The sequence below is a fragment of the Apis cerana genome, linkage group LG15, assembly GCF_029169275.1.
Source record: "Apis cerana isolate GH-2021 linkage group LG15, AcerK_1.0, whole genome shotgun sequence".
Classification (NCBI taxonomy): domain Eukaryota; kingdom Metazoa; phylum Arthropoda; class Insecta; order Hymenoptera; family Apidae; genus Apis; species Apis cerana.
In genome coordinates, this window is record NC_083866.1 from 2,458,056 (window position 1) to 2,479,248 (window position 21,193).

Sequence of the window (21,193 nt, forward strand, 5' to 3'; positions counted from 1 at the left end):
GAGATGATTGATGTGATGATAAATGATATCACGTTATTCTTGTAATAACTTTCGATTTATCGAAAGTGAAACGGAATCTTACCTTGGACAACTTCTGGAAGCTGGTTTATCAGGTTAATTTTTTTTTCTTTTATCTCCATTACTTTCTTCCGTTTTATATTGATACCTTTGTGAATCTTCATACATATACATATAATTTTTGATTAATATAAAGAAACAAAAAATATTACATTTACAATATTATAAATATTACATTTTTTTTCAATAAAAATCATTTTAATACAAACAGAAATCAAGAGAATCAAATTAATATTTTACAATTGAGTTTTATTTTTTATTAATAATAGTGCAGCTATTTGAAATTTAAGCACAATCTTAAGTAAACTGCTATTAATCGTTATCATTAAATGAATCAAAAGTATAAATAACGCTATTGCCACGATAATGGTAAACATTATCATAGAATCGAACACACAATATTGATTTGTTTAGGTTAGATATACATTTCGATTTATCGCATAGAATAAATCAACCGGAAGTAATGTGAAAAATTGTGCTTTCTAATACAGTTAATTGTTCTCAATGGCCGGTAATCAATTTCAATTAAAGCCGCTTTTTAATGAAATGAAATTATTACAGCAATTAAATCTTATGGGAATCATTCGGTGCCATTAATTGTCGTGGTGTCGCGAATTTCCATCGTTTCGGCACTCATATCGTTTCTTCCAAAATAAAACTGGTTTTCAATGGTATCTTCTTGCCTCGGATTTATTTCTGCGACGATCGAGTGATCGGGGACCAAACGTACAACGAAATTATTCCTCCAATAACGGCGCCATCTACTTCCATGTAGTCTGTTAATTTACATAGTAGCTTAACAAGATTATTAAGTTATCAATAAATTATTAAGCACATAGATTTATAGAATAAAATTGATAAATAAGATAAGAACCAGATTTTAAGTATGATTTAGTAAAAGAAATAAAATTTGAAATAAAACTTATAGTAAATTTGAATTGGATTATTTTTTCTTGATTGTAATATAATATTAATAATTAAATATAAATAACAAATAAATGATAATAATATAATTGCAGAGAATAAATGGTTAAATGAAATAAGAATAATACAACCAAAATAGTGATGTTTGAAGTGAGAGTTTGCTGGGACTTTATGGAAGTGAAATTAATATGTAATGAAATTAAATTCTGCTTAATTATATGTAAATACAATATTATATTAATTCTCATATGATTTGTAATTTTTTAATAAATATAATATTAAATAAAATATGAAAAAGATGATAAATAACTAACATACCTGGCTAAAGTTATTATCCAACCCCAATAAGCAATCAAAGTAAGAGAACATGTAGGAAGCATGGCAACAATCATCCAGGGCATTTCTTGTAAGCCATTTTTTATCAACATTCTTAGAGCTAGAATACAAATGTAACAGGAGAATAGGGCTAGTGGTGTAGTGACTACCAGATATAATATATCTAGAAGCATCTGAAAATATATTTTTTATTATATTAAAAACTTATTTTAATTTTCTTAAAATAAAAGTAAATAATAAATTTTGTGAAAAAAAAACTTTTCAATAAAATTATTAAAAGTTAGGCAATTTTTAATTTGATATTAAAAAGAATTTATTGCCAATGAGCAAAATCTTACTTGTCGAGTCACTATTACCGAATTGAACCATATCGCAATGCTACGGAAGATGTTATAACGCGGTACTCTTTTAGTTGCATATTTGTATCCACAAAGTTCGCATCTTGTGTGACCTGATTCTGTCAACCACCTTTCAAGACATTCTGCATGCACTAGCGCTACTGTCCCGCGACACCTATCATATTTTGAAATAATAAGATTTAATATGTACAGAAATGAAATTGAATAAAATATGAAATGATTTATTAATTAATTTATTATTAATATATATAATATAAAATAACTTATTATAATTTATTATAATAAATAAAACAGAAAATTTTCATTTTTAATTTTAAAAATTATTAAAAAAATTTTTTTAAAAAATTATAAAATATTTTCATAAATAACTTTGCAGATCAAAGATATTTATAATTATATACTTACAAGAAAATCTCAAACGTTTAATGGTTGAAAAGAAATTGAATAGTGTACAAATTGAATACGACAATAATTCAAGATATAAGCCAGATACAATTTATTCCGACTACTGCATGATGTGTACTAATCTGATCAGCGAAATGGATAAATCGCGGTAGATGCAGATAAACTCACTTGCAGGCTGAGATCAAAGGGCCGAGATACGCGTAGGATGATAAAGTCGATGTTTGACTCTCGACTCTTCGAATAGGTTGATTCTGTCTTTCACGAGATGTTCGATTCTCATCAATAGTTGAAAAACTGCCCATGTGACATATTCGACAAATGTCACCAGATGTGCGTGATTCTATAATAAATTTTTCGAAAAATTTAGGAAAATATTATTATATGTTTTGATTATATGATATATATATATATATATATATATATTATTTGATATTATTATATATATAAAGTTTATAATAATTATATCTATATATTTATATATATCTATATTTTTATAATTATATATATTATATTAATTATAAAAGCAAAAAATTGACATTTTTTAATATTAATTATGATTAGCATTAAAAAAAAATATTTCGAAAAATCATAAATTATTTTTTCAAATTTATTTTTTTTTTTATTTTAAATAATCCCAATAAAATTCTGAAAATAACAAAATAAAAAATTTTAAAAAACTATGGTTAAATATCTTATTTAACAAAAATTAAAATTAATTTTACCAAAAATATTTATAATAATTATAACTTTATTTAAAATATATTTATATTAATTTTTAATATATTAAAAAAAATTGATTATAATTTTTGAATTATCACCAATTAAATTATCAACCAACCATCATCACTTCCTTTTGAATCAAAACTTTCCAAGATCTTTTTTGTACTCTCCTCGTCCCACGTTCTTTGCTCGATCGTCGCAGCTTTATAGCCGGACGTCACAGCCTGGACGTACGACCGTTTACTAGAGAGATTTCCCAACAGGCTGTTCTTATCCGTAGGCAAATCTGAAACGAGACAAGGGCCCTCAAGCGCCACAGGCTAAAAACGGCAGTTCGTGAAATCGACGCCTAGAGATCGAATCGCTTTTCTAACCTGTACCGTTCGCGGTGTCGTCATCAGGCTGATCGTTTGACATCAAAAAGGCAGCGGCGTCATTGTGCCGGGCCGTAGAGCCGTGAATTTTTCGCTAATGATTATCTGTCGCGATCGCGAGATCCCGTTGCTTTATTTCGAATGTTGCATCGGGCCTGAACGATTTGTATCTTGATTTGTACCTACCGCGACAATGGGCCGAGTGAATCCATCTTTTCACCGTCTTGAATCTCGCCGCATAAGATCCGACAATTGAAGACGATCGGCAGAAAAGAGAGTGAAGCGTAAAATCTAATTCATATTTGAGAAAATGATGTTAATGAAATTTTATTTAAATCAAAATTTACTTTAGGATAATATTAAAATTATATTTTTTGTTTCGAAAGAATTTAAATTTTGAATAAAACTTTATTCGTTTAAAAAAAAAGTTGATAATATGAATTTCAAAATTTGTGTGATTTATTTGATTTATTTATTTATTTTATTTATTTGATTTAGTTTAATGAAATAAAATTGTATAATATTATACTTAGATATAATTTAATGAAATTTAAATTTAAATGAAATTCTATTCATATTTGAAGAAAATAAGTTACAAATTTATGTAGATATTTTATTATTGTTTATTTTTATTATTGTAATAAGAATAATATAAATACTATATGTTAAATTTAATAAGCTAATTTAAAGCACATTCACATTTTGAAAAAAATTGATATGCAAAACTGAATTAAATACTTATTTATAAAATCCTATTTATTTTTGATAAAACTTTTGACAATTTCACGATTTCGATTTTAATATTACTTTAAATATTATTATACAAAAAAAAATATATATATATATATATTGTAAAGTTGCATTTACATCTTGAAAAATAGTTTTTCAAGATCCAATGATTTAATAGAAATTTATATCTTCAATTCGTTTTCTGATAATAAATATGATTATTGTATGTACATTTATTGTAAATTAGATCCTACTATTATATTATTAAGTACATATATACAAATATATATTTTAATGCATTTTTGTAATGTGATTAAATACATTGTAGTATCAATATAATAACAGGTGATATCATTGCATGAAATCACGTGCACGTAAGAAAATTGATGCCACCTTATTTAATTGCTTCAGCGTAACTTGTTTTTGTTTTTGTTTCTATAAATATTACGATGGAGTTACAAGATGTGTAACCAAGCATACCACTTATGGTTGGCAAAATATTATCTAAACCTCATTAATGCTGGAATAAATTCTAACCTCAACATTATGCGAGTATTTGTACAAAAATTTTTAGTCTTATCTTATTCATAGCTATACTTTAAAAAAAAAACACTAACGAAATTACCATCGTTTTACCGAGATACATTTTCATATAAAACCCTATTTACATATAATCAAGAGCGAGTGAAATCTAGTCATGCAACTTACAAGTTTTGCACAGAAACTGGTAACCTCTTTAACGTATGTAACGTTGATATTACACGTATCGATTTATCATGATTCAACGATAATCATCGCAATGCACATACTTGTGGAAAGATATGTATGAACATGATTTCGTTTTGCAACATGAACGTAGTTTATTCATTGGGAAACATTGCAACTTTATAGCCTTTTTGATAGTATGCACTGTAAGTGTGCAATGTTACAAGTATAGAGATGTCCTATCTCGTGTAAATTGCAATAAACTCTTGTAATTATGCCGGCTGATTACATCCATAAGAAAATGTTGTCGCGTGATGTAAATATTATTGGCTATTGGTAACGGACAAGGTTAATTAAGATAAAATGGAGATAAAATTATTATGTATAGCAATTCATAACTTTTCTCTGATCAATAATCATATGGAGAATTAATTGATGGTTTTTGCACCATCTCATATTTTTATTTTTTTTTTTTTTAGAATTTTATCATTTTTGATATATTTTATTAGACCAAAAATTTATTTTATGTGTTATATAATCGTTTCCAAAATAAAATTTTTGTAATTTTTTTTTGTAAATTACAATTAATTATAAATTATAATTTTCTAAATTTTCTGTATGTTTTATTAATTTTTGAAAAAGAATTTCTTTCATTATGCAAAAAATTTATTGAGCTCAATAATTCTTGAAATCCTGAATTTTTTTTATAGATTTTTAGGAATTTTCTATGTTTTTTAAATTTTTTTTGCAATTTTTTTGTGATTCCATAATTTTTTGAAGATAAAAATTTGTCCATATTTAAAGCTTTTCTTGAGATTAGAATTTTCCGAATTTTCTATATTTTTCAAAATTATAATTTTTTTTTCGATTTTTTGATTTCAAAATATTCAAAACAAAAATGATCTTTGTATTCGTAGAATATCTCAAGATTGCTATAAAACATGATATACAATTAGGATTTTCTATCTCAATATCTGATAAAACTAATTAAGTAGATTCATGGCGGGACAAATTTTCAAAAGTGACGGCACGTGGCCGCTATAAATCAACATGGTTGGGATGATTACCACAATTTCTCGAAATTTCATGCGTGTACCTGATGAACGAATCGCGTCACGAGATTTAGGCATGCCAGTCCAGCTTTTAACACTTCCGCAATCTATCGTCCATTTATTTCGAAATAGGTTTCCGGTGAATTAAATTTGTACGCGATTATTATTAGAATAGTTTGACCAGCAGTTTCCGGAAAATTAATTTTCCATTTTCTGTTTTTGTTAATTAGTTCAATGATTGAATATAATTTGATATCTTGCAAATTTTGACTTAAAAATAATATTTTTCATTTAATTTGTTTGATGATTTTTAAATAGAAAAGATAAAATATATTTATTATATTGATAATCATGGATTGCGTTTTATAATAAAAATAAATTTAATTTTTTTTTTAGATTTTTAATAAAAATATTTTGATTCAAAATGATTATTCTAAAATTTGGATATCTAACTTAAATTTTTCTTGGTCTTGTCACAGTTATTTTTACAATATTTTAATATAACATCACCAATACAATATTTTTATAATATTAATAATATAATATTAACTAATAGATATTCTTAAATGTTCTATCGATTTTTGAGAAATGAAAGAAAATTATTTAAAATTAATCTAAATATCATTTTCTAATTACAAAATAGGATCGCGATATAAGAAATGTTAGTTTAAAAGGCAATTAAACAAATCCATTTAACAATATTTCTCAATCACAAAATTTACAATAAATACACAAAAGTGAATAAATACGATAAATATATAAAAAAATCAATAAATTATCTCATATCTTTCATTATCTATTATAAATTTCTTCAAATTTTTTTCTATTTCTTCAATAATCTTTTTTAAAAGATCTTAAACAATCATTAATTATCAAAATCAGAAATAAAAAGAGAAATTTAAAGGAAAGGATAAAACAATATAGATAAATCTTAACGAATTTTCTCATGTAATTGAAGTTAAACACGAATGGAACTTAAAGGAGATTTAATCTAGAACGCAGGTGCGCCAAGCGAGCGTTTATTTTTCGCTTGTTTCCCCCTTTCCATCTTTCATACCCTCTTGTCCCTCTAACCGTTGATGTCCAAGGGGGTAACGTCAAGTGCCATTTTCACAGTCTTGCTATTTCTGCCAGGTGGCGGGCCAACCGACCGGCCGCCATTTTCAACTGGACGTTTTTGGTTCAAGATTAATTAAATTCATCTGGAAATAGTTTACGACCGTTGGCCATCAAACTGTTGGGTTAAAGATTCTTGGATAGACACAACGATTCGGTGGTGCAACACGCGATCTTAATCTAACTGTGTTCTTTTTGCTTGAACTAACTCAATTTCAAAACTTAGATCGTTGTTACGACTCAATTGGAAAAAAAATTGTCTTTTCGAGCATAACTTTTTTTTTAAGTTCTTTTCTGAATTCAATGAAGAGAAATATAATAATTTTTAAAAATTATTTAAGCTAACCTAACAATAACAATAACAATAATTTATATATTTCGTTTTAATTGATTAAGAAAAAAAAAATGATATCTTAAACTGAAGTTTAAGAATCCTTATTTTTTATTTATATCAAGCATCTTGTTATATAATTCTTCAATATTCTTGGTTTAATTTTCTCTCTTTTATTTTTAGAATAATTTGTTTGATAAGTGAAAATATTGTAGCTTTTTTTTTTTACTAAATGAATTTATTTTTTTAACTTCTTTTATTCATTTTTTTGTCTTTTTTTATATAATTATATAATTATTATGTAATAATTTATTTGATATATAAATTTTTTTTTTAATAAAAAAAAATTTTAATCTAATTGATTTTATTGTTCTGGTTTAACTTCTATCCTTTATCTTATACAATATTTTTGATAAGTAATGACATTTAATTCGTTTATTTTTTGATTTTGTCTTGTAATTCATATAAAATAAAAAAATTAGATAATATAATACAAAAATAAAATTGAAATCATTAGAGTAATTTTTAATTTGATGATACTATTATATATGAAAGAAATATAGTTCTAACAGACGCTTAAGCTATCAAGTATCGTAGAATGAAAGTGACCAGGTTCCTAAACGAGGATGGACCAAGGCTGGGTCATGTTCAAGCTGAATGGACCTGGAGGTCCATTCATAATCGATATACTTATCTACGTGATTCCATTTGGTTAACAGTGCCAACACAAGTCCATTGAGTACTGATCTTCCAATGTAAATGACCTTTTACGCAACTAAACGGTTGGATACTTCACAAATCAACTTTCCTAATGCAATATATTGTTTTGCTATTCTATTTTGATAATAAAATATAATCAGAGAAGAATATTTTTCAACAATTCTTTACATTTTTATATAACGTATGATATTTTTTTTTATATAATTTTCTTGCAAAAATAATTTTTATATATATAATTTTAATATTTTTCTATTTAAGTGATTTATTTAGTTAGAAAGTTAATAAAATATTAAAATATTAAAATTATATAATATAAAAATTATTAATGATTTTTATATAATAAAGTATAAATTAATATTAGAGGGTGTATAACTTATCCTAAAAAATTTTGTTGAAATTTATAATAATATCAATTAAAAATTAACAGATTATATAATAAAAAATTGTAGTTTTATATATTATTAAGACAAATATTAATATTAAAATGATATTATGATATAGAAATATATAAAATAAAGTAATTAGGAAATAAAGTATAAGAATCGTTAAAAAAATTCTAGATAAAAATCTCTAGTTAATAATAATAATTTCATTATAATAACAATAACTCATGTCATAATTCAATAAAATAAAAAAGCTATATTTCGATAAACGAAAAGAATAAAAAGTAAACTTAATATCACAAATGAAAAATATCCATATTAAAAAAACTGTAAAAAGATTTTGAATTAAAATATTTTATAAATTTATTTTTGAAAACATAAATAAATCTTCATTACAGTTTCTATATTCTTTGTCAAAATTGCTTTCAACTGGAAAAACCACCGGAAGAGGGCGTCTAAACGTCAATGTTCATCGAACAAAACTATAAAGAAACAGCTAGTCAGGTTATTGGTGCATTAAGATCGCAAACGACACATTCGACTCCGCTATACTTAGCCGGAATGGAATTTGCATGAACGATTCGCGTGTTCGAACGTCGTTTCTAAAATCGAACCAACATTTGACATATACGCTCGCTACATGAAATTCCATCGAAATACCATAACCAAATGAAACGAACAGGAATTCGGTTTAAACCGAAAACAGACGGTGCAAATAGTAGTAACTCAATATATCGACATTCTTATGTGTGTGTATATATCTCAAGAAAACAGAAAATGAAGCGAAGTGTTGAACGTAACATGGGATGGGTGCTGCCCTCTAAAGATAGCATGGACTTCGCTTTGCATGCCGGTTTCCCTTTCTCGTTTTATTCTTCTTTCGAGATCGCAATTTATAGAAGCACTCCGCACCTGTCACCTTCCCTGCTACCGGGCACATTTCTGTGGGCAAAACCAGGAATAACCAAGAAAGCGAAAGGAAAACGGAATATAATGGAAGATCGGTGGTTTAGATTATAATATACATTTTCAATTTTTGAAATTGTTATTATAATAATCATATGAGTTTTGTTTGATTAAAACTCTATTACAAATGTGAATTATTGAAAATTGTAATTGTGAAAAATTTGTGTTATATTAAAAATAATTTTATTTTGAATTTTTATATTCAAAAGTTGTTATTCAAAATTATATTCAGTAATTCTAAGTTATAAATGAGAAATTTTATTTGCTAAAAGATTTTTTTTATCATATTAGAGATATTGATATAAATATTTTTTTTTGAAGGAGCATAATAAGAAATTGAATTATAATAATATAATATACATTACATCTAAATAATATAATATACATTAAACTATATTACTGATATATAAATTTCAAATAATGAAAAATATAATAATTTAGTCTGCAAAATACATGATGTTATAAAAAGTGTACTTGTAGAAATCTCAATGATTTTTTTTTGTAATTGTTATGATTCCAAAAAAATATATACGTATATCACAGATGATCTTTTAATGTTGAATCTTCCATTGATGGTACACCTCGTAACGACAATCTCGATTTTAATGGGTTTTAAATTACTTCCAGTTTCTTAATATATACTCCTTTGAAATTGGATATCTAATTATGAATATCTTGTCTACTATCATATACGATCTTTATAAAAGAAATAAAAAGTGTTCTAAGCTTTGAAAAGAAGTTCTATGAAGCTACTTAATCTTATTAATTTATTTCCCATTTTAAAACTATAAATAATGCTTATATCTAATAATGCTATATCTAATAAATGCTTATATCTAGTCTTTTAATTTTGTTATTAATTTTAGAATATTTAATTTTAATTTTAATTGAATCCTAGTTCATTAAATTTAATTTTAACAATATTAAAAAATCAAATATCAAATAATTAGAAAACATTTGTAAATTTAAAATTTTTATTTTTTAAAATTAAATCTATTATTTCAAATTCTTTAATTATTTAATTATTTAATTTTTCATATTATGATTTAAAATAAAAATAGTATAGAAAAATAAAAAAATTAGATGAAAATAGAAGAGAAGAGCAATCGCTATTAATTGTTTCATTATTTTCTAAGTACAAGCTTTAATTGGATGTCAGCAGAACGAGTGGTGTCCGGAAAAGGAAAAGACAAACGGTTATAAGGAAGGTGGAGAACGCAAAAAGAAAGAAGAAAAAGAATTACAGAGAAACAGAAACATCAACAGAAAGAGGTGCACGAGAATCTTTTGTGGAAAATGATGATTGGTTCGCAATTAGAATGGATGTTGTGGACTGATCTTCTTTGCTTTTATCTTGCACTCAGGAAAAAACTAACGATTGCCACGTAATTAGAATGAACGCTACCAGTTGGAAACAATCCGCGGGCCGTTTGTTCTCCAATCTCATTTCTTAGTGGAAGAAACATTGGATTCTGGTGTAGATCTCGTTAGATGATCATTATCTTTTATTTATTTAAACCTTATTTAGAATTGTTGCTTTAGTTATATTCATTAACAGATGCCAAATATTTTGTAAATTTTATTTGATTTAGCTTGATTTTAAAACTTTTTGAACAATTGATAATTTTTCAATTTGAGATATTTGAAGAAATTTAGATTGAATTAATTTAGATTTCAAAAGATTATTTTACATTTATTTTCATATAAAAACATGTGAAAACTTTTTAAAGTATACAAATGAATGATATTCTATCTTGAATTATTATAGTTTTTTAAAATTGTTTGAAATTTTTTAGTTGAAAAAATAAATCTATATATACATATATCTATATAAAATATCTTCTTTTATATAGATTTTATATAAATTCTATTATTCTTTTATGCAATCTTTAAATTTGTAAAATTTTAATATTTTGATATTTTATTATTTACATAAATATATTTGTATCTTTTTATATAATATAATAATTATTGAGATTAAATGATATTCAGAGAGTATAATGAATTTAAACAATACTTTGTAATTAATTTAATATAATTTATAAATATTATGTATAATAAATTTAAATATATAAGTATTGAAGATAAGTATTGAATAAGCACTGAATGAAAATAGATTTTATAAAAAAATTGCTCTTTTATGACTATAACTTTTGTTACTTCAACAAATAAAAATATATATGTGATATTATTATGATTTAAATTAACTTGTATATTAATTATATTATAATTAAAACAATTATTAATATCTTATGTGAAAAGTTTTTTAGAAATTGCTATTGTAATTTTTAATTAATAATTTTTAACATTTATTTATTGTAATATAATTATATTACATATTCATATATTTTTATATATATTCAACATCAAGATGATCTTTTGCTCATAATAATTAATCATTTTAATTTAAAAAATTTTTTTTATTGTTATATTATTATATTGTTATAAAAAATCAGAAATTATTTAAATATTAAAACAAATCATAACTCAAAAAAAATATTAGAAAATATGAAATCCCATGAAGATTCAATATTAAATAATATAGAATTATTGTATAAGATATATGCAATTATTGCTATTTGAAAATGTAATATTTATTATATATTATTAATATTTATCTTATTATATAAAAAATAATGTTAGAAAAAATTATGATTTATTAATTTAAAAATTTTTTTGTTAATATATATTTTTAATTTATTATATCTTAGATTGTTTAATGTATAAAATTAAAAAATTATAAAAATTATAAAATTTTATACATTTTTTATTGCTTATTAAAAATTATAACATAAGAATTAAGTAAAATTTTTCTTAAATGTTTTTATAATATCCAAAAATTTTGCAAAAGCAATTATATTTTTAGAATAATCATCATTCTAATATTTATAAAATTTTTCGTATAATTCAACAATATCTGTATAAAACAGTATATGTAGATAACAAATTCAATCATTTTTGATATTTGTATTCATACGTTGTATTCATAAATTATTAATTAATAATTGTATAATTTAAAATCAATATAAGATAATGTATAATTCGATTAATAAAAAAAATAAATTAGTCTACTTGATAAAATCGTAAAATTTATGTGTTAAACAAATTGAGTTATTATTATCATTAATCAATCGTTAATTACAATTAATCAAAATATATGATTCTTGAACTCGATAATATCGATTCGTCAATTTCTTTCTCGAGTGACAGAATCGATACTATCTCCAATTGGTACGAGTTATTAGTTTTTAAAAAATGGCCCTGACGGGAACTGCAATCAATTGATGTCGACTTCAAGGTCGATCGATTATAAACCAACACATGCTTTGCGTGTTAACAAAGCACAACCAATTAAAAAAAAAAAAAAGAATGCGACAAGAGATTTCTTGATATCTTGTACATGCTCGTGAGTTCTCGATCATTTGGAGAATCCTTGAGACTGGATCCTGATCGTAGATTACTGAACATAAGGATCATTTAAAGGACGTAAACGAATGATTTTGTGATTTGTGAGATTGATATGTAAGCTAATTATTTGATTGAGATAATTAATTCAAATGTATATGTTAATCTTCTGTTGTAAAACATTTGAGTATTATATATTTGAGTAATTGTTCCTTTCTTCATGATATGCAAGTTAATAACAAGAAAAAAAATTTTGAATAATTGTTTTGGTTTTTGATATGTATGTTGATTGAGTTAATTATAGGCTATTTTAAAGTATAAATTCATGTTGGAAAGAAATTATCATGTCTCTTTTATATATCAGTTAATTCTATGATTACTAAAATAAAGGAAATAAAATAAAGATAATAAAAAGTTAATTGAATAATTAAGAAAATAAATTGAATTAAATTAAAGTTTTCAAAAAGATTATTTTTCTTATTATTCAATCAAGTATATCATATATATATTAAAAATATTAAAAAAAAATTAAATTAACTTTTTATATATGCATTATTATTTTCTTCTTATGATATATAGATGACTACAACTTATAGATTAAGTTGACAATTCAATAATTCATTTATCAATTCAATAATCTAATCTAATTCAAATAAAAATTCTTTTAATAACTTAGAATTTTCTAGCCTCAATAAATTTTTTTCTATAAAATTCAAATATAAATGAAATTATTATTGATATTTTAATGACATTAATTTTTTAATTAATAAACAACAATAGCAAAAAAATAGCAAAAAATGTATTTACATATGACTGTAATTAAAAAAATGATTCTGAATTTTTAAATATTAGCATATATTATTTAACTTAAAATTTTGTATTATAAAGATAAATTGTTGATGTATTAATGTTTCTAAAATCTATAGAATATTTGAAATTAATAAAATATTAAAATTCTATGAAAAATATCTTAAAAATAACTTAAAATTTATGATTGAGAGAATAAGTATTTATGCGAATACACTAAGCGATCCATCGATTTATCGGTAGCGGGTCAATCAATGCACACCTATTATCATGATCAATATTCTGTTGAAAGCACGAGCAGCTAGTAAGCAATTGAATCACGTAACGCAAGCGCCGTCGCTAATGCTTAAACGGGACCGGGACGAAAACGCACGTCGACTCACGTGGCCAAGCACTTCCTGTTAATGTTCCGTCTGCTGTACTAACAACAGCTTCTATGTCGTCCCTTTGTCGCCAGTCATTGTACATTACAACATAACGCGACCATCGAGATATATTATGTCTTTGATTGAATCTTGAACTTGTATTCTTAGCAAATTAAAATTTGTTTGAAATCAATCGATTAATAGTTGATTCCCCACGGTTATTTTTATTAAAATTTGTTTAACATGCTTTAAATATTTTCTTTAAAATTCAGAATTTATTTTTGAATGAATTTTTATCATGAAAATTCAGAACTCTGTTTTGTACGTTCTTATTATAATCTTAATTTTTTTTTAAAAATTGGATTTCTTTCCTAATCTAAAGTATATTTATTTCCATGATTATCTAATAACGTAGATTTATATAAATTTGAAATTTTAATCTTTTACTAAATTTATTAAAAATTATAATTTTTCTAAATTTATTAAAAATTAGAATTCTTATTTAAAAATTTACCCAGATTTAATTTAGAAAACTAAAAAAGATATAATAGAACTCAGAACTCTCGTTTAGAAATATTTAGCATAAATATAATTCAAATTATAGATTAAAATAGATACAAAATCTATTTTTAAATTATAATTTAAGAGAATGCTAAATTCATTATTATATTTTTTTGTTTTTGTCCGTAATACAGTGTTGGATGATTTCAAGGCGACCAACCGTAATGCCCGTTTAGGATCACCGGCTTGGATTATTCGCGGAGCTTAACAGCTTGGTTCGAGCGATAAATGCCACCCGTGTGTCGTTGGACATGGCTCTTGTGTCGTTTACACGACAAACGCAAACATAGACGGCAAAAAAGTGGTCGCTCGTAAAGTGACATGCATCTGTGCTCGCGCAGCCGGCCTCGGCTTAACCTCGAGAAGGACAAAAAGGGTTGGGCCTCGATCTTTCGTTTTCACCTGAGTTTATATATTGTTTAAAAGGAATTGGATGATTGGATGTATTAGTTCTTAGAAAAAGTGAAGCTTTATAGAGCTATTGATTAATTCGATATTTTAATTCTACATTTTTTGATATTCTAAAATAATTAGCAATAGATCATTGAAATTTTTATTGTTAGGATAGAATATTAAAGAAAAATAAACGGAGAATAATTAATATGAAAGATAATGTATAATTTTATATTAATAGTCATAATATAAAATTATAAAACAAAATATTTTCTTTAATAACAAATTTTTATAATCAAAATATGTTGTATAATATTTATACATTAATATAAAAATTACTAGAATGAACTGTATTATAAACGGCATTTCGTTTAAAATCATTTAAAGAATTTTCTTATTGAAAAACAAAACATTATTAATAAAACAAGTTTCTTTATATGAATTTAAAATATCAAAAAGTACATAAAACTGTTTAATTGATAATACATATACGAGATTGAAAAGAAATATTATTTCTTAATATACTAAATTTTATCCAATAGATTGAAAATTTCGAAAAAAAAATCTGTAAAACTATTCAAAGGAAAATAAAAGATTAAAAAAGTAATTTTCCAAACCCAAAATATCGATGTGTGATCGATGGATAAAATGAAAATGATTAAAATCATTTATTTTGTATTGATCTTCGATTTCGCGTCGAATATTTTTATCAATACTTTTGATTTATGTAACTGTTTGCTGTGTAGCTTATCTACTGTCACAATTTGAAGTTGCATGGATCATAGCAATGAAAATAACAGACATACGAGAAATTTTTTTTTTGTTATTATTTCTTTTCGGTCAATAAAGTCAAGCAAATTTTATGTTTTCTGTTATTTAATAAAAATTTGTTTTACAGTTTAGCAATTTTTAAAAAATTCGTTTTTTAGTTATATTTAATTAGTTATATAATATACATGGAAAGTATTTAAATGTATTATGTAAAAGAATTTTTAATTGAATTCCGTGTAAGTAATTTATTTGTCAACTAACTAATCAATAAAATTGACTATAAATAAATATTATAATTTTTATGTATATGATGAATTATAATTCATTTATATAAAATTTAATGATGAAGTTAATTATTACTTTCACTTTTACTTATAAAAATAAATTCCTAATTTAAATAGAAGGTTTGTGATTTTTTTTTATTTTTATATGTCATAAACATATGTATGTTGTAAAGCAACTTTCACATTTTACTTTTATCCGTCATATATTATTCTTCATATATCATATAAATAGTTGAAATTATCAGATTCAAATTATCCAATACAATAAATACTTTAGCAATCATAAATTTTTCTTGTCAATTATATGAAACATATTTTTTTAAAATATTATTTCACTAAAATTGAAATTAAAATAATAAAAATATAATTATTTATAAGATTAGAATAAAAAATTTTAAGTATTGAAACAAAATATAAATCTAATTTTTTCAAAATTATAAATTATTTGAAACTTTAGAAACAGAATCTATTTTTTAAATTCTAGAAAAAATAAAAACATTAAATCTATGTTTTGAATTCTAGCATGTAAATTATTTCATTATGTTTTACAAATAACTTACAAAATTTATCTTATTATTTGCAAATTATTAATAAGTTTCATGATTTAAATTTAGTGAAAACCAGAATCCGTGTATCGAAAACAGAGTAGCAAAACATTCAGTAGTCTTGATTTTCGAGGTTTTGCTACGTAATTGTGACGATACTCACGACACAATCCTATTTTTGCGGATGCACCAGACAGTTGGACGTCTCCTCCGGCGGTTTCTATTTACGTATCATCGTGGGACTGTATGTGATACCAACAAGACATTTTGACACGACCTTTTATTGTTCGCGAGTGATATGTCTGTAGTTGATCCAGTCAAATTCATTTGATGAATTAACTTAATGATCTAATTATAAAGCAATTTAAATTTTATCTTGGTTTGAAATGATATAATATAGATTTATATAGCTGTTCTTCAAATACATATTCTATGTATTTTGTTTAGTGTGTAATATTTAAAAAAAAAGGACATACATTTGTAATTTTAGTTTCAATAATAAATCTAATAATTAAATATAATAAATTAATAAATATAATAATTTTGCAATAAATGTAAAAATGGAAAAAAAATTTTTATATATATATTCAAGAAGATATTAATTATAAAATTACTCTGAAATAAAAGATATAATATTTAATATTTTGTGTGAATTAAAATTAAACTTATTACAATTACATTTCAATTTTCTCCCTATATGAACATTAAAGATCAGATTATAATTTATAAATATGTTTCCAAAGCATAAGAAATAAATTATATTATATATCTAATAAAATTTCATATATTAATATATATTTGAAATAAAAAAAATACACATTTTATTTATACAACCCATTATTTTTATAATATTATATTTTGTAAGTATTATATTTTCTATAATAAAAAATCAAATATATATCTCTTAGTATAGTAGTGTATATGAAATGTTATGTTATAACATATACATCAAAACATATTCAGAGTATTCAATACTAAAAGTCTTACAATCATACTAACTATACCAAAGCTTCTCTGATTCGACAACAATCAGACAACCATATGCTAAATATCAAACAATGACCAGCTGTTCAATCAATTACAAAGCATACAGAGGACAGAGAGCAATTACAGATTTGTTCACAATGATTCAAAACGGCCGGAAAAATGGTAGTTTGGTCGCGAATCAAGCGTTTGGTTTGTTTGCTACTCCATTTTCCCATTATATATGTATATATGTTCTTGAACAAATATTGTATAACAGTATTCACGTTTGCATAGAGAAAGCGTAACAGCGTAATCAGACGGTGACACATATGCCAGGCTGCATCGGTCTCAGACGTATTTAGAATCGCTCCATATCGTCTATTTTAGATGCTGAAATGTTACAAGGAAACTCGGACGCATCTAGGCAATGGCACCATCTCGAACGGCTATAAATTCCGTAGTCCACTGGTCATTGCCCCATTCCGCCATGCTTAGATTCCGTGAAAATTCCATTGCAATCTTAATAATATTATTGTTTTATTTGTTTTGATTATCATTATTATTGTATTGTAAATTAAAACAGAATTTAAAATGAAATTTTTCGTATATGCTATTTTTTAATCTTAAATAGTCAATTTAAATTTAATAACTTAATAATAAATTTAATAATGATAGATTTTTATTTTCATTTTCATTTTCTATCTAATAAAATTTTTTTATTTAATTTTTGTTATTTAATATCGGATAATTTATTTTAATAATTCATTTTAATAATTTCTTTTTTAATTTTTGGATTTTTTCTTCTAATTCATAAACAAATTTTCATAAATAAAAAGTATATTTCATATATTTTCTAGTTTTTAAATTCACTATCACATTATTTATTTTTCTTTTCTTCTATTTACATTTAATTTTAATCAATAATTAAATTTTTTTATTTAATTTTATGCTTTTAATCAATAATTAAACTAATAATATCAATCAATAACTATCATAAAATAATTTATTTAATCCAAAATAAAATCAACTTCATAATTCATATATGTTACAATTAGATTCTCTGCTGTGGAATTATTACTATGTTTAAAAAATAAATAGAAAATTATCATAATAAATTACTTGATTTCAGAATATTCCATTAAATCGACAATGATCGGATAATTGTCTTAACAAGCACAGAGCTTCAAACATCATTGATGTATAGATCATATACAGTCATTATTTTTAATGTGAACGACAAGGATCATTCCAAGAGCTAGTCGATATGTCTCTTCAAGAAAAAAATCTTATAAGTTAAATCCTTCGACTTCTAGGAAGTTGATCCCTTTCATTCCATTTCTTTTTGTCAAATGGACATCGAAATAGATAGAATAACATCATAACGTTGTATGATATCTTTATTGAGTCAACACAGCTGGAGCTCAATGTCAAATGAAACCGGATTTCAGATCGATTCAAGATCGATTTGCTGATGCAGCTTTTGGGTGTGACTACCATATTAATTTCGTCGATTTCTATGATGATTTCTATGATTCGTTATTATATATTATTGTACTATTGTAAGATCTTTTAAATTGACTTTTATATCACTTTAAACTTATATCATGATGAACTTTTTTTTTTTTCATTAAAATACTTATTAAAAATAATTTAGAAATAATTAATTTCTAAAGTCTTTATGTTTATAATTTTTAATATTACAAATTTTAAAATGTGAAAATAAAATTATATGCTTATATAAAATCCATAAAAATTTTAGTAATTAAAAATATATTTAATATATAATATACTTAATAACAGATATATAATTTTGATAATTTTAAAACTAGAAAAAATTGTACGTACGTGTAAGTAAAAGTATATTATACTTTTTACGAATCTTTAACTACAAGAAAATAATTTGTATAATAATAATAAATCTTCAGCATCCTATTTTGTACTTACTATCTCACTGAAGCATCGAAGCATTAAATCACTTTGTCGTATTATGGATCACCAGTGACTCACACAGCGGATAGGTGTCGCATGAAACCAAAATAGGATCATTTTTAATGTTGTACGTAGCCACGACGTAACCGCGAATACTGATATTCGAGTGGCCGATACTCGCGTGGCAGCTGATCCTAAAAGCCTCGTGGCATTTTATTTAAAGAACACCACGCCGATTCGCGGCGAACGAACGCTGCCACCGGTCTAAATCCGCTGTCCCGTAAATCATTGTGCCGGTTTATGGCGTGCACACGCTTTTGCCCGAATGTGCGTGTCGAATGTTTTGCGAGTAAACTGGCAAAATCGATTAATTCTTACAGATTCGATAGCCATCGGGTGTTCTTAAACTCACTGACTAGATTCACTTTTAAGAATAATTTTAGGAATTTTTAGAAAAATATTTGAAGTATTTGAAGTATTTGAAGTATTTGATAAATTCAATTTTATAAAAAATTATAAATATCTTATTTTTAATATATTATAATATAATATATTATCTTTTTTTATAATAAATATAAATTTGATAATTTATTGAAATTAATAATTTATTTATGATCAATTAAAATATTTAGAGAAATTTTTTATTAAATTATTTAAATTTAAATTTATTTAAGATTATGTAATAACATTGCAAAATAAAATCAACTCATTTGTTCTTAAGATGAGCATAGATATAATGAGCATTAATTATGACAAGAATGACGAACTATTTTAGAATTATATTATTATATCTATATTATTATAATAATATTATAATATTATAATCATCTGATATGTAAACAAGAATTATAATTGTAATGTAATTTTTGTTTCTCTCATACAATAAAAATAATTGATTTGTATAATATATCTAGAGGTTAAGATTTTGGTATCTCTGAATTTCTAAAATATTGGGTAGATATTAGATACAATTTAATAATACTTCTAAATTCACTGCTACCAGAACCCTAATAAATCCACACAGCAGGAACAACTAGACTCTAAACTATAAACTAAATCAGCTACTACTGAATATTCTCTTTCTCTGTAGTATGTCTGTGTACATAGTATATAGGATAACAACACCCTGAATTCTACTGGTACTTTAATAAATTCATAGAATAAAAGTTAATGAGTTATAGAATTTAGAGATAAATTATTATCTCCAATACTAGCTTCATATTTTGTAATGTAACTAAATAATGTAACTAAATAATAAAATTTCCAGTTTTGTGTCACTAACTATTTTTGCCTATATAATTATGTCTATGGAGTTATTAAATTTTAAAGAAGCTAGTTTAATAAATTTTAGATTTTATGGTATTATAATATATTTTAAATTATAAGTTTCTTTTAGTAACTTTCCTCGATACCTTAATGTTTTATGATCAGTTTCAATCTATATGTATAAATAATATCTATAATATCAATCTATATAAATTATAAACTATATCACTCTTTTAATAAAGTTCCATAATATTATTATTTTGGTATTAATTAATAATAAAAATTTTGTTCATAATTCCACATTTTATTACAATATTATTTAGTTTCAATATATTTGAGAGATTCAACAAATTCTATAATAAAAGCATTTATATTCTCAAAAATATTGAGAAAAAAGTTTACTAGTTTGAAATTATCACAAATTTATAACACTAAAATTGCATAAATTCTAAAAGATCTGTTATATTTTACAACATATGTACTTATCAAATTGATTTATAATATTCTTTTTTTTATAAATTTTCTCTTCTTCATATCAATGTCTTTGTTTAATGCTCCTCAACTATTTGATCATCTCAAAATAGAACTAAAGAATTGAATATAGAAATGCATGTTTCAACTTACATTGATTATGTATTTGTCACATCATTATACAGGAAAAATAAATAAAATATCAATTTTAATGACTACGTACTAATAATTC

General features: G+C 23.8%; 1 protein-coding gene across 3 annotated transcripts; it reads right to left on the reverse strand.

The window, feature by feature from the left end:
* Nucleotides 1–143: 143 nt before the first annotated feature.
* On the reverse strand, nt 144–19,399 carry LOC108000724 (E3 ubiquitin-protein ligase MARCHF2-like). 3 transcript variants are annotated; one of them, XM_062085435.1, is made up of 8 exons: nt 19,240–19,398; nt 3,383–3,487; nt 3,197–3,301; nt 2,941–3,108; nt 2,271–2,442; nt 1,677–1,851; nt 1,321–1,511; nt 144–854 (listed from the first exon to the last, which is right to left on the reverse strand). In XM_062085435.1, the coding sequence occupies exons 3-8, from the start codon at nt 3,237–3,239 to the stop codon at nt 659–661; spliced, it is 945 nt and encodes a 314-aa protein (XP_061941419.1). In that variant the 5' UTR covers nt 3,240–3,301; nt 3,383–3,487; nt 19,240–19,398; the 3' UTR covers nt 144–658. The 3 variants fall into 3 exon arrangements, with proteins under 3 accessions (XP_061941419.1, XP_061941420.1, XP_028523951.1); XM_062085436.1 differs by having other exon boundaries at nt 144–873; nt 3,197–3,487; nt 19,240–19,399; XM_028668150.2 differs by having other exon boundaries at nt 3,197–3,487.
* Between the last annotated feature and the right edge of the window lie 1,794 nt (nt 19,400–21,193).

Coding starts and splice junctions, on each gene's coding strand:
- LOC108000724 (XM_062085435.1), bottom strand. CDS start 3,239: ATGTCAAACGATCAGCCTGATGACGACACCGCGAACGGTACAG. Junction 3,109..3,196: donor CGACACCGCGAACGGTACAG/GTTAGAAAAGCG, acceptor GTCTCGTTTCAG/ATTTGCCTACGGATAAGAAC. Junction 1,852..2,270: donor CCTTTGATCTCAGCCTGCAA/GTGAGTTTATCT, acceptor AAAATATGATAG/GTGTCGCGGGACAGTAGCGC.